Raw genomic sequence first — 24,027 nt, 5'->3', positions numbered from 1 at the left:
GACAAACTTTAAGTTTACAAACTCGCGTTGGGAAATACCAGTTGGCGTGTGGGGACATGACAATGTTGATAAACTGTTCATGGAAAATTGAACTAGTCTCTAATCTCGTCAACTTTCACGGAAACTATTGTCAGTTACAGAGATGCAAATCTCTGGGGTTCATCTGAAATGTGGAGAATTTTGTTTTCTTTTGCACCAAACCTTCGTCATCAATCACCCCCTCGCGCCTTCCGAGCAAATAGCGCCGCTCCCAACAACTTTACCGAAAACTCAACCCTTTTCTTTTAGTATTTGTAAACGTCTGTTACAGATTACGTGAAAGATCCACGAAAATGTAGCTAGTAACCACAACACGAATTTGAAAACCCGAGTCATTTTAATTTTGAGAAAAATGTGGGTTTAATACAGTCCAGAAAATATAAGCTTAATGTAGAGAAAATGTCAGTCGCTGCATGTTATCCGGGAGATTTGGTGACTCCCACGGGAGACCAGGGATTCGTTCCGTATCGTGCGCATCTTCCGAATTTCATTTCAGTTCGTACTTTCTCTTTCCCTCTTCCCTGCTGTTGGCCATTAGGTGGCTCCAAAATTCACTGGAAATGCACGCAAAGAAAAGTAACGCTTTTCCATGTAATTCAAGTGCAAAGTTGAAATACGAGATCAGTGCAATTTGCAACAGATTCCGAAGATTTTGCGAAGAAGCCCGAAGACGGTTTCCGAGGAGCAGGGATAGTGTTCCAAAAATTGTCCAAAGACTTGCAAAGCATACGGTGGAAATTCACTCGAGAAATGTCGTAGATTGAGGCCGTGAAAAAGATTGAAATTTATGAAAGATTGCCCGAACTTCGGGGTCTTTGTATTTTGATTAATGTTCTAGAGACAGGTGCTCAAACGCATTCTTAAGCACAAAAACTTTCCCAGTCTTCTTTGATTGTCGATGAAGTTCTTGACGGAGTTCCGAAATTTTGTTCTGAAGTAAATCTGTTCTTTTCTCGGCAGTTTCAGCTCTTGTCGTAGCTTCGTTAATTTTCTTATCCAAAAAACGGTGTTTATCAATGAAATCACTCTCGCGTTTATGAAACTGTTCCTCTTTCAACTGCAATCTCTCTATAAGCCCTTTTCGAGTAACAATCTTACTTGTCAAATCCGCGGACTTTCGCTTTGCTTTTAACTCGGCAATATTTGATAACTGAATCTCTCGCACATACACTAGCGCCCGATTTTTAAGTTCTCTGGTCTTGTTTTCGAATTCCATGGCTTTCGCTCGCGTTTTGTTCAACGCGATTTCCATCTCCAAACTTTGTTGCAATTTTTGCGTCTCGTTATTTTCAAGTTCTTTGCAGATGTCTGCATTTGTGTGCAGAAGTTCATCTACCTCCTCAAGTTGCTGATGTTTTTCATCCAAAAGTTCATATGTTTTCTGTAGCTTTTCCTTTGCAAGCGACAGTTTACGACGCATCGATGACGCATTCTCCATCAGAAGTTCGCGTCTCCTCTCTTTAATCTTCAAAACTTTCTTGGCCGTACGACAGCTGTCTTCTGCCAACTCGATTTTATTTCTCGAGTCGGCTATAGAAGACTTCAAGCGCTGGATATTCTCGCCCATAACTATTTAGTTTCTTCGGCTTTCCTAAGGTCGCTTATAATGCCTTCCTCCAGAAAAAGTCTTTTGGTTTCATAACAAAACAACCGTTATAAATTAACAAGAAAAAAATTAATGACCAGTGATCAATAAACTATTCTTTTATGAGCACCTGTCAAGTTTACGGATAATTGAAACGCTCATTAACCTTAATATTCAGCAGCGAAGAATGTAAATACATTTCAAGTGGAGAGGTAGTGAGAAACAAACAAGAAAGTTTTAAAAGTTGTCTTCAAACCCGCCACCGACCTGTGGGATATTGAAAAACTCAGTTTTCAAAAGTTCAAATGCCCAGGGGGTAGCGGAAGCGGGGTTGCCTGGAGGGGATATTGAAATTTCGGTGCATTACACATGTGAAGGCGAACGAATGGATTGAATAAGAAGCATGCAGCTCAGGTTACCGTCTGCGGCCAAAAACGTGTTTTGCGAAAATTCTCTGTTACGTGTGGTCGCTAACCCGACAGAGAGTGGAGTTTATTTTGATAACGAGAACGTGTCGACAGGTGTAACTGTAAAGAAACAATAATGCTGAATTCTTAAAACGAAAACAGACGCTTTATACGCCATAGGGAGCTTTTCTTTCTTTTTTCTTCTCTCCCCACCCATGAGTCTTAGAACTTAGTGTGGTGGGGTTGGGGGAGATAACACTCATACAACTGTCCTCGCGCCAGATCGTATTCCAATTTTTCTTGCAACTTGTACCGCAATTTTGTTGTGACACAAGTTCCACGAACTTGTCTCACAATTTTTTTTGTCTCCGCGATTGCTACGAGAAGTAGTGTCGGTTGGTGACCACAACAAAAACATTGCGAGACAAGTTCATTTCAGGGCATGTTACAATACGAAGCGTTTCGTGTCACCTGTATCTCAACGGGGCACGCAACAAAACTGCGACGCCTATACTAGTGTCGGTAACAGTGCCTTTGAGCCAACATCTTTCGATGTCCCAAAGTACTTCTGACACACGTATATCTTGTATAAAAAGAAAAGAAATTTTGCAACCCCGGTATATCTTTTGCCTGGCTACTTGTTGTGTTTCCGCACCAGTGTTGCAATCAGTTTGTAACCATTCAAATCAAAATATGATACATAAATTTGATGATAAACTAAAACCGAGTTTATATAAACTTTATGTGATTTGAGATCATCGTACAGTAATTCCATTACACTACTACTTCCATTACACTACACATTTGCAAGGCTTACTTACCTCGGAGCGGGCATTTAAATCAAAGGTTGTGGGTTTCTGGAAGGCTAGGCTAGCGCTTGCGTTGCATGGGAGTTTATAAGACTAATTCACTCAGCAATGTCTTCGTTTATCGATACTCTTACTGAGAAAAGGCAAACAGTGGAGTCCTCAAAAGTCATTTATACTTTCTAAACAGATTGAATCGTTATCAAATAGTTGAAACTGAGCTTAACACTCAGAAAAACGAAGTGCCTTATCGTTATAATTATTTGAAATGAAAATATCACTAAACGTCTAACAATTAGTCCATGAGCTTTTACCAAAGATTACCTGTTGCGGGCTTAATATTTTCCTTTTTAATTACTGCACCATCGAAATTAATAGACTATCTTTACATGATCACCGATGACCAGAATGCAAAACGCGATATATTAAATTAATTTTGGCCAACGTACAATATATTAGCTAAAATGTATGTCTCAATTTTCCATAACTTCTCGTGCATTGTTATATCGCCCCGAATTCCACAAAATAAAGCTTCAAGCTCGCGTTTTGGAGTTTTTCTTTGGCAGCCTGGCGTGCTTTTGCGGCGTCTTTTTTTCTGTTGTTAATATTCTCTATCTCCTCGATTAATTCTTGCTTCCGTTTGTTTAATCTGACACACTTTGCATCGGCAACACTGATTCGCGTGTTGGCTTCTTCTATCTCAGCCAATATCAAGTCTTTGTACTCTCTCTCTACTCGCGAATCGGTTGGCCCTCCTCCTTTCGAATTAACTGAAACTTCTAATTCTTCAGAAGAACTTTCTTCAAAGACAGAGTTATTTTCCATCTCATCCTCTAAACCAACTTCCCATCTTTCCACGCTCATCATTTCCAAATCTTCCCATACTCTCGAAACTCTTTCCTCCGCTCTGGCAGTCAATTCCATCGCTTTCGTCAAACCTTCGTTAATGATTGCAATCTGCCCGTGCAGCTCGATTCTTTTGTAAACAAGCCTTAGTTTCTCAGCCCTTTGATTTGAAGCTTCGTTCATCTCGCGCAGTCTATTCTGATACTCGCGAAGTTGTTGATTAAGTGAAATGATCCATTTTACTTTCTCGTCCGTCCGTTGGTTTTCCACATTAAGCCGCCATTGCGCTTCTGTAAACCTCCGATGCGCATCAATGATCTGCTCGTGTGTTACTTCCATCGCTGGCTGTTATACTAATTTTGCCCTTTTTGAGAAAAAAAGGATTCTCCTCTGTGGTTGATAATTCGAAACAGCGTTAAACTTTTTTGCGACTGTGTTCTCCGTCTAAGTTACAATATAACTGGAATGTTAAGTGTTTTAAATCCTTTGCTTATATTTATTTGTTCAGCAACTGGAAGCATACAAATCTCAGACTATATTGGCACAATTCTCTGGTCACGCTACCCTGTATAATTCTCATATTAATCAGCTCATGATACAATCTGGTTGTATTGCACTATTAACTCGAATGAATCGATTTGAAGTTTGGGAGTGGTAACACATCCTTATTTCCAAGATTGTTTAGATGACAAATAATTGCATGAGCCATGTCGCAGTTTAGTTTAGAACAAGATACTGAAAGCAGTTGCGAAAAGAAAGCCTGGAAATTTTTCAAACTGCAACAGGATTAATTTAAACCAATGACGAGCACTACACCGATGTCATTAAGAGATCATTGGTAAAAGTCTGAAAAGTGGGTACGGATTTGAGAGATCAGGGGTGCTTACCATTTACGCAAACCACCCGGATGGAAATTTTCGGCATAAATACGAAATGATTTAGCTTGTCTTAACAGAAGATGGATAACAAGCAAAATGTAAGAAAATCAGCTGTAAATCCCAAAAGGAGTAATAAAAATGCATCACTTTGACCAAAAGTTCATAATTTCAGAAGTACTCCAAATTGAATGACGCGTACCATTTGATTTTCCAACTGGAATTTCCGGGTTTTCTATGTAAATGGAAAGCACCCCTCTGAAAGACATATTTTAGTCTTTAATAGGGTCAGAGTTTGGAAACTGAGCAGCACACCCCACTCAAACAAGGTCAACAAACCACATTCGTTTTTCCTTATTTAATCAGGTTTTGTTGTGTTACAATTTTGACGGAAAATTAAGAAAACAGTTCTATAAGAGCCATCTACTGTATGAGAAGAGTTTTTGATTGACAACTGGTCTCCGTCCATCCGCGAGAAGTTTCGACATCGAGTTCACTCAAGCCTGGGCGTGATAATGACGCACAACGCAGTACAGTGTGTACCTTGATTGTAGCACTGCAGAGGACTCAAGGTATACTTTATAAGGTCACCAGTCACGCCCTGTCTCAACCAACCTTACATGAGGTCCCGATTTCCTGGTGCTCTTGATTGGCAAATGGCACTACCACTCGGCGTAAGACTGGTTCATAGGTTGTAACTTCCAGTTCAGTTAATTTTTGATGCAAATTGATGACATAACCAAAGGACAAATGCCATACCACGGAACCTGAATTGTGTATCCCTAGGCCCTTATGTACATTGACTGTAGATTAAGAGTTGTTTCTTCTCTTTTTTGTCTGAAATCCTTCTTTAGTTGGCTTTTGAAAGCTGGTCATAAAGAGCAAATGCCACATACAACATCCTGGAAACCTACTGGTTACCTCACTTGACTGAAATCCACAAAACACGAGTTGTTTGAATTGAAGTGTCTTCAGCACCAGCATGCTTATGACAAAATTTGCTAGCGTGATGTGATCATGTGACCCCTCCTATTCTTGTAAGTCAATCACAAGGTCATCATCACCTTCGTATATGTTGCCATGGAAACTCGAGGATCCTGGGGAATCATCATTTTCACTGGAAAAGATCGTCATAAAGCAAGTTTTAATATCAAGCAAAAAGTTCCTTTTTTGAAATCTGTGCATGAAAATCTGCCAACAACTTGTTGTTTCCGTACCAAATTATAATACATAATTTATAAAATTAACAAAAATTTACAAAAATTGTAACACTTGAATGACTTGATACGTATTTTATCGGCGGCGAATAAAAGACAATCCCTATTTATAAGCACAAACAAAATGTGTTCAATTTCTCCACCGATTTTCTGACTTCTTTGATTAAACTACAAGGAAGCTTTTCTGGGTTAATTTCCTTAGCTATGCTAATCAATACAACCCAACAGACATTCTTCCAGCAGGTCAAATTCTTAACAAGTCAATGTTCTAACCTATCTCTATCATCATCCTCCACATTAAACATTTCCTGTGGTAGTTCCTCAGTGGCCTGTGGCACGTGAGAAGCTGCGTGGCTACTTGATTCGGAGAGCTGATGAAGCCGCTCCAACTGTTGCTAAACAGGATTTGGGGGAAAAGAACAGTCACTTTAGTAGAGTGCAAATACACAAGGTCGAGTTTTCTATCAGTGAATTGTAAAAACGAGGCATAGCCAAGTTAAGAAAGCTCGCTGTTTTAGAAACAACAACAAAACGAAGCAAAAACAATACAATTTTATGATACAATACAGTGCAATACGACACAATACAATATAATGCAGTGCAGTGCAATACAGTTCAGTACAGTACTGTGCAATACAACACAATACAATGTAGTGAAGTAGAACGTACTGCTCAGTGCAGTGAAATGCAATTTGCCACGACAGAAACTATGTGAAGACTGGTACAAGTGAGGGATTATGGTTTTCTTTGGGTAGTGTAGTTGGATGGACATTGCCTTGATGAATAAGTGCACTTTTCAGTAGACTGCAAAACAGCCGTATTTTTGCGTTTGGTCGAAATGCAAGGTCTCTTCAACCGAAAGGTCTGGAGCGAGGGTGGAAACGTAGAGTGAGACTGGGGCGTCGCACATTCACAAAAAAAAGCGACTGTTTTGCAGTCTAATTTTTCAGTAGTCAGCTGTATAGGAAATATCGTTTTGGATGAAACATCTTTAACAAGAGCTACACTACCACACGAAAACGCCTAAACATGCACTTTTCAACGCAATGTCAATCCATCTACCTAAATGATCCCCAATCTTTGATTTTTACCAGTCTCCTCAAAATTTTGAAGTGGGGAATACAATACAGCAGCACATGTTCATGATCTAATGGTGACAAGCAAGTCCCAACTGTTCTTATTAAATTCACAGATTCAAAACTTTAACTGAAGTTAGAAAAACAACTGCTGATACTCCCAAGTTCCAAGTTTATTCAAAAATTCAAAAATTTAGCAAAAAAGAGAGACTAGCCCGCAGGTAGCGAGAGCTTATCTAGGCGGGCCAGACTAAAAACTGTTTAAGGGTTCGAATCACAAATTTGTGTAATTTCTTACATGATCCACCAAAGATGAGTGATCTCTAGGTGGGTCTGGAACAGGTTTTGCATTTGCGTGAAGCTGTTTCGGAGATGATGCCACTGCTAGAGGCAGAGAAAAAATGCATTACGCATTACATGAGCACAAATTTGAAGTCATCAAAATACTGGTCAGGCCATATTAAGGTCATTTAGATAATAAATTATTCAAAATGGTTTAGATGACCATCTTGAAACTGCACAGATATAGTAGTAGGAGTTGGCATATTCTGGGGTTTAGAGGTATACCTTTCATCATTTATCAGATTTGACCACCATTGGTCTCAAATACAGGACAGGAATATTACACTCTGGAGCACCTCTGCCCACAATAAGGGTACATCCTCCATTCAGTATTTAGGCTGAGTAGGAGAAGGGGGTATTACATACATGTGAGACTGGGGTATTTAAGAAGGGTCATACCGATTTGGTTTGGATAGACATAGGGAGTAGTGGCTCTGGCATACACAGCCCCCCTCCCTCCCTCCCTCCAGCATGGTCTGGCAAAATCTGAGTTTTTGCCTCCAAAAGGGATGACTTTGATGAATTCAACACCGTTTCAACTACAAATAAAATTTTAATATAATATTTCTTCATAACACCTTGTGTGGTTTTTTGGCAATGCCTACTGTAATACTAGAAAACAATATTTTCAAAAGACATGTTTACATGCAATTTTTCTACCAACCTTGTTTGGAGATGCGAATGACAGTTCGGTGAGCACTACAGTACCCTGACTTTGACCTTTTGCCAATTCTTTCCTGACACTGGTTACCCTAACCACACACACAACTGATGTCAGTCTTAATATAATAATCGAAAAATACAAACAGTGTACAGAGATAAACGAAGCTGCTGTAGAGTCACTGTTAGGGTTTGAGGAGCAGGATTGATACAGCAGTACCAGTCTCCAGTAAAATGCATCACAGGTTTAAGATCATAAGTACAATGATTTTTTTTTAAATTTATTTATTTATTCATTTATTAATTTGTTTCTCCATTCCTTATAACTAGTGAACAAGTATTAAATAGTTGCAAAAATTTACATGTAATATTAAATAAATTACACTTAACTTGAAAAAAAAACTGTTCATAATGGGAAGGAAAGGAGGAGGGGATGCCTCTAGTAAAAACTAATACTGTGCTCCTTATAATGGGCTAATAAGCTAATTATTTAGTTAAAATTAAGGCTGCCGCACACTAGCCGATTTTTCATCGTAGAGCTTAGGATTTTTTGTCGGGGTCAAATCGGGTCAAATTTTGTCGGGCCTTCAGCGTGCCGCACACCAGCCGATTTTTTGTCGCGACTAACCGCGTCAAGGATTGGGGCCGAGTCATCCAAAATCAAGACGGTGCCTATTTCACTGGCGTGGCAATTTATTTACCTCGACTTTTCTACGGAGGATAAAGAGTCGTCGCAAGAGCAGCACAAGAACAACATGAGTTAAAAACTGGATAACCAGACGAAATGAGCAGGGTGTATATAACAACCTAATTGAAGAGCTTGGGAACGAAGATCTGACTAGGTTTCGGTGGTACTTCCGTTTATCTAAAGAAAATTTTCAAGAAATACTCGCGTTATTGTCCTCTTTTACAGGTGTCCATTGCTCTATCTCCGCGCTGATCTCAGCTTCGATACCCGCCATGTTGGAAAAGACGCTTGTTCACGTGACTCTCGTGACATTTCCTAATTGGTTGAGGCGCGCGCGAGCTCCGACAAATTGTCTTGGTCCACCGCACACTAGCCGACAAGGACCGACAAGATGTTTTGAGATCTAGCACTGTCAGATAACACCCGACAAGCCCCGATCTTGTCGCAGACTTGTCTGAATTCACCGCACACTAGCCGACAAGTAAAGATTTTTCGTCGGCCGACAAAAAATCGGCTGGTGTGCGGCGGGCTTTAAGGACGGTCCCTACTTTCGTTACTGCGCATATGTTCTGTGCATCTCGAGACACTCGGGTTTCCTATGGGTGGTGCCTACTAATACACGGATATTTTTGCAGGGTTTAAAACTATGCGGAGAAAGCAGAACTTAGCAAATGCTCTTGGTATCCAAAAAGAAAGTTGGGGGTTACCATGCATTTTTCAGAGATAATAAAGATTCAAAGTGGGCAAAAAACGCCATATGTTGCTTTGTATTTTACTGCTTTCTGGAAAAATATTATTGTTGCTTATTTATCTCTAAAAACAAGTGGTTAATCCAAATTTTCTTTTTAGATTTCAATAGCCCTTGCTAAGATCTGCTTTTTTCACATAGTCATAAACCAAGCAGAATAGAAAAAAAAGACGAAATAGGAAAAGGAAAAAAAAAAGATATAAAATGAGAACAAACTATAATAGGGATAATGAATCATTAATATTGAGCAAGGTAATAGTGATAGACAAGTGCTTTTCTAAACATTTTTTTTTAAACATTTGTCGTCAGCTCATCCATGATCAAAGGGTTTATCCATTGGCTTATACAGTAGACTGTCTACAGTCCCCTATGTCTATTTTTCTGTGTGGTTGTTGTGATAAACACACTAGACTGTGTTGTGCTACTTACATTATTCACATATTTACACTGAATACTCTTCTTGTTGGCTGGAGCTGTTGCTTCACCTCCCTAATATGGACAGGACAGGAACAGAATGTGCACTTCAGATTAAGTGTTTTTCTTAAAATTTTAGGATGATACATCATATTATTTATTAGCTTGCTAGGCAAAGCATCAAACACTATTCAAGCAGTATGATTTGAAATTATGATTATGTCCCTAAAAGTACATTTACTAGGACTTATATTTCTGTTTATTATGCTATACATGGTAACTTATAACTAATTATTAATTGCAGTAATGTTATAATTCTTCTTGTCCCACGCTAGGTCACTGTCTCCACCCACCCCCAAACAATGTTGCCTTGTTACTCGGTTGTGCCCGAACCACATGAAGGTAGTGCAACAACATTGAATGAGGAAGGGGGGATTTTTCAGGAAATGTTGCCTTGCATTGTGATGCAGGGCCAAAATTTACTAAACTTTTTGGCAATAGTGTCTCATCACTTTTGCAACTATTGTAGCCTTTGAGTCTGTGGATGAAATCCTAACTTGTGACCATTCAAATAAAAGCTACTAAGCAGTACTTCCCTATGGTGCTGTTTACTATGCTGTACAAGGTGATTCTAACTTTTGAGTCTGTGGATGAAATCCTAAAGTGTGACCATTTAAATGAAAGCTACAGAGCAGTACTTTCCTGTGGTGCTGTTTATTATGCTGTACAAAGTGGTTCTAACTTTTGAGTCTGTGGATGAAATCCTAAAGTGTGACCATTCAAATGAAAGCTATTGAGCAGTACTTTCTTATGGTGCTGTTTGTTAAATGCTGTACAAGGTGGTTCTAACTTTTGAGTATGTGGATAAAATCCTTAAGTGTGACCATTCAAATGAAAGCTACTGAGCAGTACTTTCCTGTGGTGCTGTTTATTATGCTGTACAAGGTGGTTCTAACTTTTGTGTCTGTGGATGAAATCCTAAAGTGTGACCATTTATATGAAAGCTACTTAGCAGTACTTTTTTCTTGTAATAACCTTTAGTACGCTGTACAAGGCATGGTTCTACTTTTGAGTCTGCAGATGAAAAATTATCCTAAAGTGTGACCATTCAAATGAAAGCTACTGAGCAGTACTTTTCTTCAGTTCGGTTTATTATGCTGTACAAGGTGGTTCTATCTTCTGTATCTGTGAATAAAAACCAAATAAGAGCTACTGAGAAGTATTTTTCTGTGTTCCTGTTATCATAGTGTACAAAGTGGTTCTACATTCTGAATTTGTGGATAAAATTCAAATGTTGAATCTGTGGATATGAAAGCTATTGAGCAGTACTTTCCTGTGGTGCTTCTCATTATGCTATGCATTTTCACTTTCTGTGTACAGGAACATGTTTTATGTGATGAAAAAAATCTCCAATCTGTACTTACGGCACTGCTTGTTCCATCTGATGAAGGATAAGGAAATACACCCAGACTTTCTGAAGGAATTCCATGATTTACAGCTTGTGTCTTCTTCGGTCGACTGTAAGAAGGATAGCAAAACTATCACATGCATTTTGACTTACTATAATTTAAAATTGTCTTAAGTTCATGATAACGTAAATTACAGTTTTAAACAGTAAACATTTTACCATGTTTACTAACAGATATACAGTTCAGTTTCAGTTTATTGTTTTTGCCATAAGTTGTACAAATGCAAAAAAATGAATTATTTAAACACTAATGGCGAGGAAGCCCAACGGAAGCCACCGGGCTTACAAGGAATGGGCTCCCTCAGTTAAGTAATTAGTCAGAACAAAGTATTTTCATAGTTACATGGGACCAAAATCAATGACAGAGCTACAGTAAATCTTAAAATATATTACATAGTCATATTAATCATATCCACTACTTCATCTAAAATTAATAGTTGGAGGCCTAATGTGTATGTACCTCCTCCTGCTTCCATTAAACCAAATAATGACATGCTGACAATTGGGTCAAGATTAATAACACCAAAAAAAGGAGATTACTCACAACTAAACCAATATAAAAATAATGTCTTAAATATAAATTAAAATCTGTATCAAGTAATTGAACACTTTTCCGTGAAAATAGCATCAGCCTACCTGCTAGGTGGTTGAGGATTTTCTCCAATCAAAACCTGAAATGAAGAAAGGAGTCTCAACAATGGATTACAGTCAATTCATGTCACACATGACCAGTATTTCCAAGAATGAAATGAACATTCGGATTTCTCTTTGTAATGTCCGGCATGTGAATGAAATGTTGAACATTTCTCTGAAAATCTTTCCAAAAATGACGCATTAACAGAAAAAAAAGATTCGAAATACTTGGGAAACAATTGTTACATGTATTCTTGAAATACTTCATGCTGCAATGTAAAGAAAAATTCATAGCTTTATACCATCAATAAACTAGGGAAATTTCTACGGGAACTCTGAAATCTCGTTGGCAATGTTCAAAACTGACATGTAAATTTCAAAACTCCATTCAAATTTCAAAAATACCGGTCACGTGTGATGTGGATTGACTGTAAATGACATGGAATCTTGATACCAGTAAGTGAAACCATGGTTAACTTAATCGAGCTTCTCACTAAATCAAGCTAACTGCCCCAGTGATAAATCTACAGTAACCACATGTTCAGTCAAAATTTCATTAAACATTGCATAAGTCAGTTTTAGACTTAGTTAATGATACACTTATCTTCTAAAATTGAATCATTTACATATTAAATGAAATTGAAGGGTTGTGTGGAAAATCTGATCCCAAGTTTGGATTGTTGTCCTGAATGAGGTTTTGAATTAGGTCTTTTGTGTTGCATTCTAGGTTACTATAGTCAAGCATTTTATGTTGTTAATAAGTGATATTGCTAAAAAGTTATTAGTCTTCCTTGGGCAATGATTAACACTGTATCAAAGGGTGAAAATTACCAAGAGGAATATTATTGCTAAACTGCCCATCTCAAAATTTTCCTGAAGTCACTTTAGCCTTTTTCCATCCACCCATTGAATTGTATATAAACTAAGGATGAATGAAATGATCATTGCAGCAATGAACTTGTTTTAATGCAGTTGCAAAGAAAACCTGAAAAATGTGATTCAAGGCATTGAACAAATTGGAATCCATGACCTCAATGTTCCAATAATTATTACAATGCTTGCCAACAAGTAATTGTACACCTAGGACTTGAGTGTACAGTTGAAGGGTATTAACGATAAGTGAAAAGCTGTATCTAGGTTTTAGCCCTTCCTTCAGCATACTGAGCTCGCCTTGTACCGGACACTCAACTCCTGTTATAATGAATACATTACGTTTGGAAACTTGGAACCACAAAAAAATTAATACCAAGAGACCTTGAAAGAAGAAGCTTTTTTTTCAGTAACAAATTCATCACTGACATTCCTCAATCTTTTTCTGAGATTTAAAAACCGGTCAGAAACAACAAGGTCTTAAAAAGGTAGAATGTGACAGTTATCTGTTTTGTCCTGTAAGGATAAATGTAAAACCTTGTGGCACAGTGGAATATATAGTCATACCTTTGGGCCTTCTGTATCACTGACTCCTGATGAAGAGGCTGTACCATCATCATCTAGAGGCAATAAAAACGTAGCAAATAAAAATCACAGGCAATTTAAAAGGTAACATATGTAAACCTTTCACTTTGAGTACCTGAGTTGGCAATGATCAAATCCCAACCTTGCACCTTGCACGGCAAAATACTTTGAAAGCTCTACTAAGGCTCCTACTCTGGTAATCCCACCCCACCCCCCGCCTCCTTCTTAAGGCCTGAAAATAATGTTTAGGACGGTGCCCACTTTTGCTACTGTACATACGTTCTGCACATCTCATGATGGTCCGAGAAAGTCAGGTATCTTATAAATACACGGGAAAAGCAGATCTTGGCAAGGGTTATCAGAATCCGAAAAGAAAATTTGGGGTAACCATGCATTTTTCAGAGATAATTAAGCTTCAATTTGGGAAGAAATTCCATACATTGTTTTGTATTTTGGCACTTTTTAGAATATTGCTGCTTAATTATCTCTAAAAAAAATGCATGGTTATCCCCAATTTCCTTTTTGGATTTCACACAAAAATACTTTGGTATTAGTAGGCACCATCCTTAAGCTTCATACCTGACTTTCCTTGACTCCTTTGTGACCAGACGTGTGAACTTTGAAAACTGTCTTTGATTAACTAGACTGAACAACATTCATATTTTTACCTGATGATGAATGATCCACATTCTCATATTGAAGAAGTCTGTCCAAAAGAAAACTAGAAAAGCAACAGACACAAAGAGTAGGTTCTAAACTGCCTTTTGAACAAAAATAAATCCAGAGCTTCCTTATTGTAGTTGGTAGAATAATATTCAAAGACATTAAATCTGCAATAACAACAGCATGTAACCTTTTATCCCTTGAGACCCGGAGAAGTTTCTTCTGAACCCTTCTCAGCTCTTCTTGGAAATACTCCTGTTCCTGAAATAAATGCGATGGTATATTTCAAGCCTGGTGAATGGATGAGAATGATGTATTATTCTAGAAGGTGACATAGGCATACTCGGAAAAAAAGAAATCCGAGTGCTCCTATCAGGAATCGAACCTAAAACCTTTCCGATTACTAGTTCGGATGCTCTACCACTGAGCTACAGGAGACTCGTGGGAGCTAAGGCCATTAAACTAGGTTTAGTTTTTTTGCATTCTTCCCCACAGATTTTCAAGCAAAAGAGAAACTGCTTACAGTCTAGAAAACTGACAACCTGTATAAAGATGTCTCCCCCTTCCTTCCTGGATTGGTGTATATCATGTGAGTGAGAGAATTTAAACTGGTAGATTGAAATTAGGGAGTATTGCAACTTTATTTAAACATGGTTATCTCATCAGTACATCAATCTATATTATCTAATTGATATCTAAATTATATAAAACGTATACCAACAAAATAAAAACTGTTTTACATAAGTCAGAGCTCCAGGATTCAAATACTTGGAAAGAACTGCTGCAGCCAGTCAGGAAAGATCCTAGCGTTCCAGTTTGCTGCAATTCAATAGGTAAGCTGTTCCACAACACTAACACCACTAAAGCCAGGGAAGCAGGGAAAAGGGACAGCTAGTTAACATTCATTAACTCTGAGGGAATACTAAGTCACAGACGTGTGATCGACAAATTTTGAGCAAAGGTCATTGAGAATAAAATTGGAGAATTATGGTATTTGACAAGGTTTCTGGAAGATGCATCATAAAAAATGTACTGAGTAGATGATTTGTTATATATGATAATGATAATGTTAAATTATTACTTCTACCGCACATACGATATGCTATAAATATAACATTTTTTTGTTTAACTTACGTAAAGCAAGAATTTCAGTTTCCTCTTCAGAGTTTTGTACTTGTCTCTGTAGTTTGGACTATCTGTACAGTGGCTGTTATTCTCTGATCAAAACAAAAATGTTAATAAAAATGCCATTAAGTGAGAAATATAGACATGCACAATTCCAAACTTGCTGATTTTTTACCTTGACAGAACAAATATTTTAATTTTTCGAACAAAATTAAGTGTTTTAGGATTTGAGGTGATTTCCACCATTCCGGCTTTTAGGTCATTGCAACTTAAGCAGTTGCGAAAAGAGAGCCTGAAAAAAATTCAGGCTTAAACAGAATTCAAACCCATGACCTCTGCGATGCCGGTGCAGTGCTGTACCAACTGAGCTATCAAGCCAACTGGGAGCTGGTCATATTGTGAGTTCGTATTATACCCATGAAGGATGAATAAATGAATGTGAATACATGAAACATATACTTTGAACTTCAGATAAAAGATGTTCAAAATATATGTGTCATATAGCAGATAGTAAGCTTAAAAAGCAATGTTAATTATTTTATATTATAATAAGTCAAAATGTATGTGAGTCTGACAGTTTGGCTATCCTTCTTACAGTCGACGACAGAAAACACAAGCTGTAAATTATGTAATTCCTTCAGAAAGTATGGATGTATTTCCTTATCCTTCATCTTTCTACACTTACCTGTTGTCCTTACATTACGTTGGCAAAGATTACTACTTTTAAATGAGTTCTCTAGAACTACAAAGAAAGTCTCTCTGAAAGGATGTAGGAGTACTGCTCAGTAGAACATGATCAACGATTATTTGATGATAACAAAAGAGTAAATTATTCACCAAAAAGAGTGCAATTAGAACAGCAATATCAGACGTGGGGTACTCTACATAATTTTTAAATATATCGTCTAATAGAACGGTTATTAAAGACAAAATTAACGAACAACACACTAACCTGGAACAGGCATCATGGCGGACAGCAAAATACTGCGCATCAGGAAACTGGGTTCTAGGGTGACATTTCTTTAGCAATCACAGGGGTAGGCTCGGTTACAACTGAGTGTTGGGGCGTGGAGTCTGGTGAGTGGATACAGCAGAACTGTTTATTGAAACTAGATGACCCGGCGTTTTCTGGAAAAAGAAAGCCATTTCTCACAAAGAACATCTGGTAATTCCCAGAAAAGCGCAGCCATTTGGAAAATAACCACACGATTGATAAATATATGATGATGATGATTTCTCAGATTGCCAGGAGCCGAAGGGTCACGAATCCTGGCAGTGCTTATACTTTAGGATTTTAAACGCTAACCATCTTGCACACGGCGTCATATTCAGTACCATAAAATATTATCGAACTTTCGGAGATTTTGTCCTTAACAGATAATCTAGCTAAGTTAAAAGGACGCAACCACGTGACTCAAGCTATACTTTGAATGACATGATTACAGCCCTATAGCTCAGTTGACATTCATCGCAAGGTCACCCCAGCAGATAGCATGCAGCTCTTTAGATCCCACGCTAGTGAGCCACACAGTTTCATATCTGAGTCCCGCATTCCCATGTCAAATACCGGCGACGGAAATACCGAAAGTGCATTTCACTTTTTCAATTCTTAATTGATTTCATCATTTTACGATGCAAAGAAAAACTTCATCTCAAACCGTCTGTGTGCACGTTATTATCGCCTAAATTTAAGTGCTTCACGTTTCTTCAATATAAAAATAACGAATTGCAGGACTGAGTTTTCTTCGCTTACTTGAAACGCAATTTACAGAACAAATGAGATTAATTAAGACCAGAAATTTATGTTCATAATTCTCATTGGCTTAATGGCTTTCATACTTTCAAACTATGTTTTCTCAGTACGCATTGTGATCAGCCGAATTTTAATGTTCCCTTAGGGATCGTTTAAGCAATTTAAACCACAAGGACTACGTATTGAATTTTTGATATTTTGTAAATTCCGGTCGGGACAAAAATTGAAAAATGCTTTTAAGCCCATATCAGAGATAGTTTCACTCAAATGCATGGACTATTTTTTATTATATTGCTTCAAGTATGCCGGAAACAGTTAGAAATTCAACCTTTGTTCGTTTCTAAAACGCCTGCGTAATTAGAAAGCCCAAATAGTGATAAAATGCCACACCAAACCAATCTTTAAAGCTGTATTTTATGCTACAGTTATATTCACGTCATGAAAATACATTAACTTGAGCAATTTGGATCATGGAATAAAAAGCCAGGCAAGCCCTAATATAATTAAGTATAAAAGGCAAAATATTTGTACTTTTGACGCCGCAGCTAGCAATATTAGTGTTAATGAGGCTTTGAAGGGTTTGAAAGTCACTTCAACATCGGAACTAAATTTTACGCAGTCTCTGAGAATAGCAAAAGCCTTGAAGACTCCCGTGGAATGACCCTTTGACGAGGTAAAGTGTCTGTTGACTCAATGTGTAGTGTGCTTAATATATCGGGCTATCGGTTGAGAACTTTGTGGTTCGTTGTAATTGGCAATTAAGTAGATTACTTGCTAGTCAAAGCAATTCACAGTTAGAAAAGCACCACTATAATTATACAAACTTATCAAAAGCCGTGGTCTGAAACATCAGTTGCCCTACGTCGGCTTTCCTCCTAAAAGTACAGACCAACCGGTGTAACATTTTCACATTAATCGTACATAATTTGTCTTGTATAGAACTTGGAAAGTAATTAGGGTTGTATGCTTGTTCCTTTGGCCTCTGAATGCAGTTTACACTCCAACTTTTTGCTCAAATATTTAAATACTGGACTTTTATAATAGTTAAGTGACAATCGGCAGTTGAATTTATGTCCTGTTTGTATTTAATCTCTTCAGCTCTTGAGAGTTCGATTTCCATTACTGTCCAAAAGTTAGAGTATAGTATCAATCTAAGATTGCTTAGCTAACGAATGGATCACAGAGCTTGGGCATTCGAAATAACCTCACTTTAAATGGTATGGCTTTCAAAAATCCGAAAACGTAAAATAGAAAAGAAAAACGTGTTTGTTTGTCAAAACACGAACTTTATTCACTGTGATTTTGGTGATCTTGGCTTGTGTAACTGACACTCAAAGAACGATCGGTTTTTGCATAAATGTTGGTCCAAACATTAATTCCAATATCCCCAGAGATTTAAAAGATATGAGACTTAAATTAGGGAAACGCTGTTTCATTGTGTTTTGGAGTTTGTGAACACTCGCATTTTAAACCCGACAATCACATAGCCAGTGCTTAACGAAGAAGTGGTTGGCTTTTCAAGGCTCCTACTGACGGTAAGAAGAAAAGTGAGCCGGTGTAACTAGCAAGATAACATTTTAAAAAGTTCTAATATAATAAACATGTTTGTTGTCGCAAATAAAAGCTGATAGAGCGGTTTTCAATTGAGTGTCGAAAGTAATTGCGTTTTTTCTTTGGTTTTGCATTACTACACTCTGTGATTGGTTGATTAAATTCGCGCCGCTTTCTCAACCAATAAGATGTAAAACCAAAACCAATCGTGCCTCTCTCGCCCGTGTTTTCCCGCGCTTGGCGCCGGATACATGTATTTGCTTTGAATTCTGATTGGTTCATTACGCTGATTGCACCCGTTGTGATTGGCCAGAGTAATTACTTTGATTTTGGTTTTACGACACTCAATAGACCTTTTTCATAAATGGCGGCCGATTTATTATTTTTTTCAATATATGTTAATTAGCCCTACTAACCTCATCTCAGAGTAAAAATTCTTTTGAATTTTGCACATGCTGACGAGACTAGTAGGGCTAATTTTCATGAAAAAATACCAGGAAAGATTTATTACTCGACGTTTCGGGGTCATGGTGACTCCATTATCAAGAGACTAGTTTAAAAACATGCAAATAAGGAAAGGTACAAGAAAAGCATAAATTAGAATGAACGGCTTAAACAAACACCTTGGCGCGGATGGAATCCGTTTGCACGTTCAGTGTTGGCTTACGCATGCGAATATACAGCATTTCTTTGACGAGGCAATCAAATTTGCCGCTACATTTCGCGATGACGTTGAATTGCTCGATGAAACGTTCAGGCATTTCACTATTGTATTGGAGGTTGTAGTGTTTGTAACTAGAAGATGATTTTCTAGTGTGCCCTTCTACACGCTCGTGTAAGTGACCACGTGTATAACCCACATACCCTGCATCACACAGGTTACATTTAAATTCATAGACAATACATTGTTGGTTAACAATAGGGGGCTTAAATTCGTGTTGCTTAAGTTGTTGCTCGAGCTTAGGGCTAACAAACACTGGTTGGACAGTCACGCTTAACTTCGAGCTTAGACTGTTCAGTTGTTGTTTAACATGATTAGCTGACGACTGGTCCTTGAAGGGTAACACTAATCTCACAATCTCCGATGGTACGTCTGGTGATGGACAGGGCTCTGCAGATGCTCTGTCCATCACCAGACGTACCATCGGAGATTGTGAGATTAGTGTTACCCTTCAAGGACTGTGTTAAGGGCATCGAAGTAGACGAAGAAGATGGCAAAGCTTGGCAACGCTGGGCGTACCGAAAATAACACAAACACCCCCCAGCCCGTTTTCTTTTTCTGTAATTTGTAACGGATACTTCTCTATCAAAGTCATAATATTTACCTAAAAGGCTTTACCCGAATTTTCTTAAAAAATGGACAGCCCTGTTTGTTTTAACCTTTCACTGTTGCGATTAACTTTGTTCAGGTTAAAAGGACAGAAGATAATATTGAGCAGTATGCTGCCGCAGGGGTCTAAAAATATTGCATCTTAAAATATGTGTCAGATCTACAGTCTTTTGCGCATGCCCACGGAATCAAGAATCGAAGAGCTCTGGATTCCACTATCACCTTACGCATGCTCAGTATATCTCTACTCACGAATTGCAACTGAAAATCTTTCTTATAACAGGAGAAAAACCTCAGGGTAGTTTCCAATTATAACGAGAGAGATTCATCGAACTAGTACTCATAAATAGAATTCTCTCTACAACAGAAGCAGACAATATAGTAGTTTTCAAAGGGACTCCGAAGAGATACCAGTGGCCGGCCTTGAAATCAGATTTTGATATCAGACTTTAGTACCATTTCCTGTTTTCTGCAGTCCTGGAACTGAAATACTTTATACAATTTCATTTGAATAGGGCGCCTTTTAGGCAAGTTTATGGGGAAAGTAAAAGAACCACACCATCGCCCCCTCCCCTTGTAAGTAAACGTTTGTTTCCCTTGTCCTGTTGGTCGGAAAAGCGTTATAAGTAGTATAAAATAGGATTAAGTTATTCCGAAATTAGCGTAACCTTTGAATTTTGTTACTTTTATAGACGAAAAATATAGCCTAAGTGTTGTTTAACTATATTATACCACAGATAGGCCTTTATTGGCTTTCAAACAACTTGGTCCCGATGAACGGAAGTTAAATGACTACACTATATCTGCTACCTTAAATTTTAAATAGCAGATGAACTTAGCCGCGTCAAGACTTCATCTTATGTTCACTGTTTGAATACCATTTTCCAGGATGCTGTTGTCAAAATTTGTCTTCCTGAGAAATCCATCATGCCAGGGAACGAGAGCTATTCTATACTGCATCGTACAATCACGGTCTCTTGTTTCCAAGCCTCAAGTTGCCGAAAATGATTCGTTTTTTACTCCAATACCACCTGAAGATATAGCGCTAAAATTCAGACACCGCCTCGCAGGAAGAAAATATTTGCCAGGTTCCCAAGGCAAGAGTTTCCCAGAGTTCCTCGCACCCGCTCGACAAGGACTTCCCTATGCCTTGCGTGCAGACGCAACTAGTCACGTGAGCGTTGAGAAATGGGGTCAGCTTTGCCGCGAACAGCTCAACAAAGTACTCCCAGAATACAACGCTGTCCTGTTTCGTAATCTGCCCTTATTCGAGGCAAAGGATTTTGCAACGTTCGCCTCTAATCTTGGGTACAAGCCGACGACTTATGAAGGAGGAACCGGAAACAGATACCTGGCGGAAGGCGAAACGGAAGTGTACTTATCCACTAGTGACCCGCCGGATTTTAACATTGAGCTGCACAACGAGATGGCATGTTCACCTGTTCACCCAAAGAAGGTACAATCGAACTTAATTCTCCTTGCTAACCTCTATGTAGTTTTTGTTTTGCTAGTTGGGAGAGTTTAGTTTGAGATAAAACTATGTCCGTTGACCCTTTATTTCCTTGATTCTCAACTGGGACAAGTATGTGATATTTGCATAGAAAGTTAACGATGCCACCTGCTGCAACTCAATACGCATCAATAAAGAGAGTTTTTAAGTATGAATAGTTTTCAACCAGTTAGACAGCTAGTTATCCTGTTATTAAAACCTGTCATTGGATGAAACAATTTTAGAGCTTTGATTGACTTAGTGGCCATGGGATATTAGAAGACAATCAATGGTCGTTAGTTCTCGGGCATGGTATAATGGCTCATATACAATTGCCGCTAAGCCAATCAAATCCCTGGAATTGCATTATACAATGATCCAGTTTTCAATAGCAGCCAGTATACCAAGCACTAAAAAGAGCGGCCATTAGATCATCTTCTGGTCTTTCATGCAAAATGAAATAAGTTTTCAATAAAACAATTATTCCACTCGCGCTTGTTGGCTGTGACTTTATGATAGCCAACTCAGCGCTACATTTCTCGTTAGCTATCTATCATCTCACATCCAAAGTCCGCTAGTAGCCGCCCAGGTCCAAGTGGATCAAGCCAGTCGAGCCAAGAGGCGTGTTTGACCTTCCTCCCACCATCGGGCTAACTCCGCCTTCGTTGCGTCATTAAGCATAAGCTTACTGAACAAGTCTGTATTGCCTACAAATTCATGTAATGGTGGTCTGCTAACATGTTCTTTCATGGCCGACATTTGTCACAAACCGCATTTTCTTTTGTGCGCAGGTTATTTTCTTCTGCCTGACGGAGCCCAACGAAGAGTGGGGAGGGGTAACACCGCTGGTCAGAAACAGTGAGGTGTTCGCCCAACTTGATCCCGAAATTGTGAAGAAGCTGGAAGAGAAGCAGATCCGGTACACACGATATTTACCTGATGAAAAACACAAGCCCTATGCATCATGGCAACAGTCGTTTATGACAGATGACCCAAAGGTATGACAGCTTCCCCCTGGGTGGGTGGGAGGGTACTTTGAAGCTTTTTAATGGTTGTCGGTTAGCGACGAAGGGCTAAAGCTCGAAACGTCAGCTCTCGAATCTCTTTACGGTGGCCATGTTACCTTGATAAAAACTAACATTCATTTCCATTCTCCCACCGATGAAGCACCACAATTTCTTTAGAAACTTACCCCTTTATTTATCTATTTATTTATTTATTTATTTATTTATTTATTTATCAGTATCTAGTTTAAACAATTTTATTATAGGATTCTAAGGCACCCATAAGACATCTGACAGATAATACTCATTATAGGACATTTGTTTAAACCTAGAAGCCTCAGAAGTCATGCTGGTCTGTTTTCTGCTTTTCCCGGAACAATGCATTGGAGTCTCAAAGCTCGACTGCTTCTTTACGTTAAACTTATGGCGGAATATTGATGGGATTGTAAAGAATTTTTTTTGACAAGTTCTCTTCCTCTTTTATAGAAAGTGGAAGAATACTTGGAGAGAGAAAATTTCAGTTATGAATGGGAGAAGGGTACTGGAAATTTGGCTTACTGGTACTCGCTTCCGCCGCTAGCGACTCACCCAATCACAGGCCGCAAAATTTGGTTCACGCAACCCAACGTGCATCACAACACATACTACAAAGAGTCACCCATGTTTGAAGGTGTCACGCTGCCTGACCACATGTACCCAACCCATGCGCTTTATGGTGACGGAAGTGAGATAGAACCGGAAGTGGTTGAGCACGTACGAGCGACCGGTTGGCGAAATGCTGTTGGATTTCCCTGGCGGAAGAGAGATGTTCTTGTACTGGACAACTTGGCTGTCCAACATGGCCGCCTCAGCTTTAAAGGAGACCGATTGATTTTGGCGTATTTGACAGCTGAATGAGTGCAGCTTCATAAACGTTTTGAGTGCCATGTTATAGCACTGGCGAATGAGTTTATTCCATATATCTTTCAGAACATTTGTATCTACTCCACTGCTAGCTCTACACTGTAATCTGCAAGAAGTCTTTATTTTTCTTCTATGATAGTGGAGTGGAGTAACTCGTGAGGTGCATCAGTGTAAAGTCAAGATATGTTTAATTTTTGTTTTGTTTTTTCGTAAAATTGCGCCACTTTTCACTATTTAGAAAACGAAAACTTAGAAAAACTACGAAACTCTCCACTTCAGTTTTTTTTTTCAAGTGGCGTAGCTCCCACTAAGTATTTAGCCCGTTGTTCCTGTGAAAAAGTCCGCATGCGTTATTTTGTTAGTTGCAGACAGGTGAGCTTCGCGCATATGGTTTGTCACCATATTCTTTACGTTTAGGAAGCAAATGAATAACTATCGAGGCGAGCTTAACTTAATTCTGTTTATTGTAGTTTATAATTAAAGACGTGCCATTCACAGGGTCCTTACGAGGTTTGTAGAATTAGATGGGGGACTGCAGAAACCGTGTACTTGATAGCAATATGTATACTGTGCCGCGCCTCCGGATAGAAAAGCAAGAATTTAGTAATTTATAATTAAGCACTGGAATGTGAAATAAACACCGACGTTTCAACAATTCTATCTTTTAATTTTCAGGGTAAAACGAGAGAAGAGAGTAAATCGGGCACGCGCGTGAAGCGGGGAGCCACGCAATTGGCGCGCGCGTCAGAGTCACTTCTTCCATTACCCTTCTAGCGCATACCAGTCCAATGTTTCAAGTATCAGGGATCAATTCGTCATGCTTTTGGGACAAGGGATCCAATGATGTGTACAAGATATTGAGTCGTTTCGACCCTGTGATCGCACAGATAACCGACAGACATCCCAGTGCTGACAATAGATTGATAATTCGATTGAAATTCCGTTTGATT

At 38.6% G+C, this 24,027-nt stretch overlaps 5 protein-coding genes and 2 long non-coding RNA genes across 7 annotated transcripts in view; 1 reads left to right on the top strand and 6 right to left on the bottom strand.

Annotated features, from left to right (window-relative positions):
• The window catches only part of LOC146458925 (uncharacterized), an 88,541-nt gene extending 83,726 nt beyond the window's left edge, over positions 1–4,815 (bottom strand). Inside the window, exon 1 of the long non-coding RNA XR_014858093.1 lies at positions 4,571–4,815. This is a non-coding gene — a long non-coding RNA (uncharacterized LOC146458925). The remainder of the gene's footprint in view (positions 1–4,570) is intronic.
• On the bottom strand, positions 87–1,937 carry LOC146458927 (uncharacterized). Its single transcript, XM_085090130.1, has one exon. It carries the CDS (start codon positions 1,604–1,606, stop codon positions 866–868), a length of 741 nt encoding a protein of 246 aa, XP_084946256.1. The 5' UTR covers positions 1,607–1,937; the 3' UTR covers positions 87–865.
• On the bottom strand, positions 2,737–4,472 carry LOC146458926 (uncharacterized). Its single transcript, XM_085090144.1, has one exon. It carries the CDS (start codon positions 4,020–4,022, stop codon positions 3,339–3,341), a length of 684 nt encoding a protein of 227 aa, XP_084946270.1. The 5' UTR covers positions 4,023–4,472; the 3' UTR covers positions 2,737–3,338.
• An 86-nt stretch (positions 4,816–4,901) lies between the features above and the next one.
• LOC146458923 (uncharacterized) lies at positions 4,902–16,060 on the bottom strand. The gene is made up of 12 exons (XM_085090129.1): positions 16,000–16,060; positions 15,057–15,139; positions 14,113–14,183; positions 13,928–13,980; positions 13,242–13,294; positions 11,808–11,842; positions 11,128–11,221; positions 9,719–9,778; positions 7,858–7,945; positions 7,150–7,235; positions 6,049–6,170; positions 4,902–5,675 (listed from the first exon to the last, which is right to left on the bottom strand). Exons 1-12 carry the CDS (start codon positions 16,037–16,039, stop codon positions 5,588–5,590), a joined length of 873 nt encoding a protein of 290 aa, XP_084946255.1. The 5' UTR covers positions 16,040–16,060; the 3' UTR covers positions 4,902–5,587.
• LOC146458924 (uncharacterized) lies at positions 10,417–10,848 on the bottom strand. Its single transcript, XR_014858094.1, has 2 exons — positions 10,616–10,848; positions 10,417–10,506 (listed from the first exon to the last, which is right to left on the bottom strand). It is a non-coding gene; the product is annotated as an uncharacterized LOC146458924 (long non-coding RNA).
• A 1,265-nt stretch (positions 16,061–17,325) lies between the features above and the next one.
• On the top strand, positions 17,326–23,732 carry LOC146458921 (uncharacterized). The gene is made up of 4 exons (XM_085090128.1): positions 17,326–17,473; positions 20,570–21,137; positions 21,962–22,168; positions 22,661–23,732. The coding sequence occupies exons 2-4, from the start codon at positions 20,571–20,573 to the stop codon at positions 23,069–23,071; spliced, it is 1,185 nt and encodes a 394-aa protein (XP_084946254.1). The 5' UTR covers positions 17,326–17,473; position 20,570; the 3' UTR covers positions 23,072–23,732.
• On the bottom strand, positions 18,845–19,496 carry LOC146458922 (uncharacterized). Its single transcript, XM_085090169.1, has one exon. It carries the CDS (start codon positions 19,494–19,496, stop codon positions 18,963–18,965), a length of 534 nt encoding a protein of 177 aa, XP_084946295.1. The 3' UTR covers positions 18,845–18,962.
• Positions 23,733–24,027: the final 295 nt, after the last annotated feature.

Source organism: Pavona decussata, unplaced genomic scaffold (genome assembly GCF_977016875.1).
Source record: "Pavona decussata unplaced genomic scaffold, jaPavDecu1.1 SCAFFOLD_225, whole genome shotgun sequence".
Taxonomy (NCBI): Eukaryota; Metazoa; Cnidaria; class Anthozoa; order Scleractinia; family Agariciidae; genus Pavona; species Pavona decussata.
The sequence above is the reverse complement of the archived record's forward strand: the minus strand, read 5'-3'. Positions and strand labels throughout refer to the sequence as shown.

Bases quoted from the DNA above. Each gene is read 5' to 3' on its own strand.
- LOC146458927 (XM_085090130.1), bottom strand. From the start codon at position 1,606: ATGGGCGAGAATATCCAGCGCTTGAAGTCTTCTATAGCCGACTCGAGA.
- LOC146458926 (XM_085090144.1), bottom strand. From the start codon at position 4,022: ATGGAAGTAACACACGAGCAGATCATTGATGCGCATCGGAGGTTTACA.
- LOC146458923 (XM_085090129.1), bottom strand. From the start codon at position 16,039: ATGCGCAGTATTTTGCTGTCCGCCATGATGCCTGTTCCAG. The intron at 13,981-14,112 runs GTTACATGCTGT...TTGCTTTTCTAG, and splicing joins CGGGTCTCAAGGGATAAAAG to TTTTCTTTTGGACAGACTTC. The intron at 5,676-6,048 runs GTTAGAACATTG...GATCTTTTCCAG, and splicing joins GAGGATGATGATAGAGATAG to TGAAAATGATGATTCCCCAG.
- LOC146458922 (XM_085090169.1), bottom strand. From the start codon at position 19,496: ATGGTACGTCTGGTGATGGACAGAGCATCTGCAGAGCCCTGTCCATCA.
- LOC146458921 (XM_085090128.1), top strand. From the start codon at position 20,571: ATGCTGTTGTCAAAATTTGTCTTCCTGAGAAATCCATCATGCCAGGGA. The intron at 21,138-21,961 runs GTACAATCGAAC...TTTTGTGCGCAG, and splicing joins CACCTGTTCACCCAAAGAAG to GTTATTTTCTTCTGCCTGAC. The intron at 22,169-22,660 runs GTATGACAGCTT...CCTCTTTTATAG, and splicing joins TTATGACAGATGACCCAAAG to AAAGTGGAAGAATACTTGGA.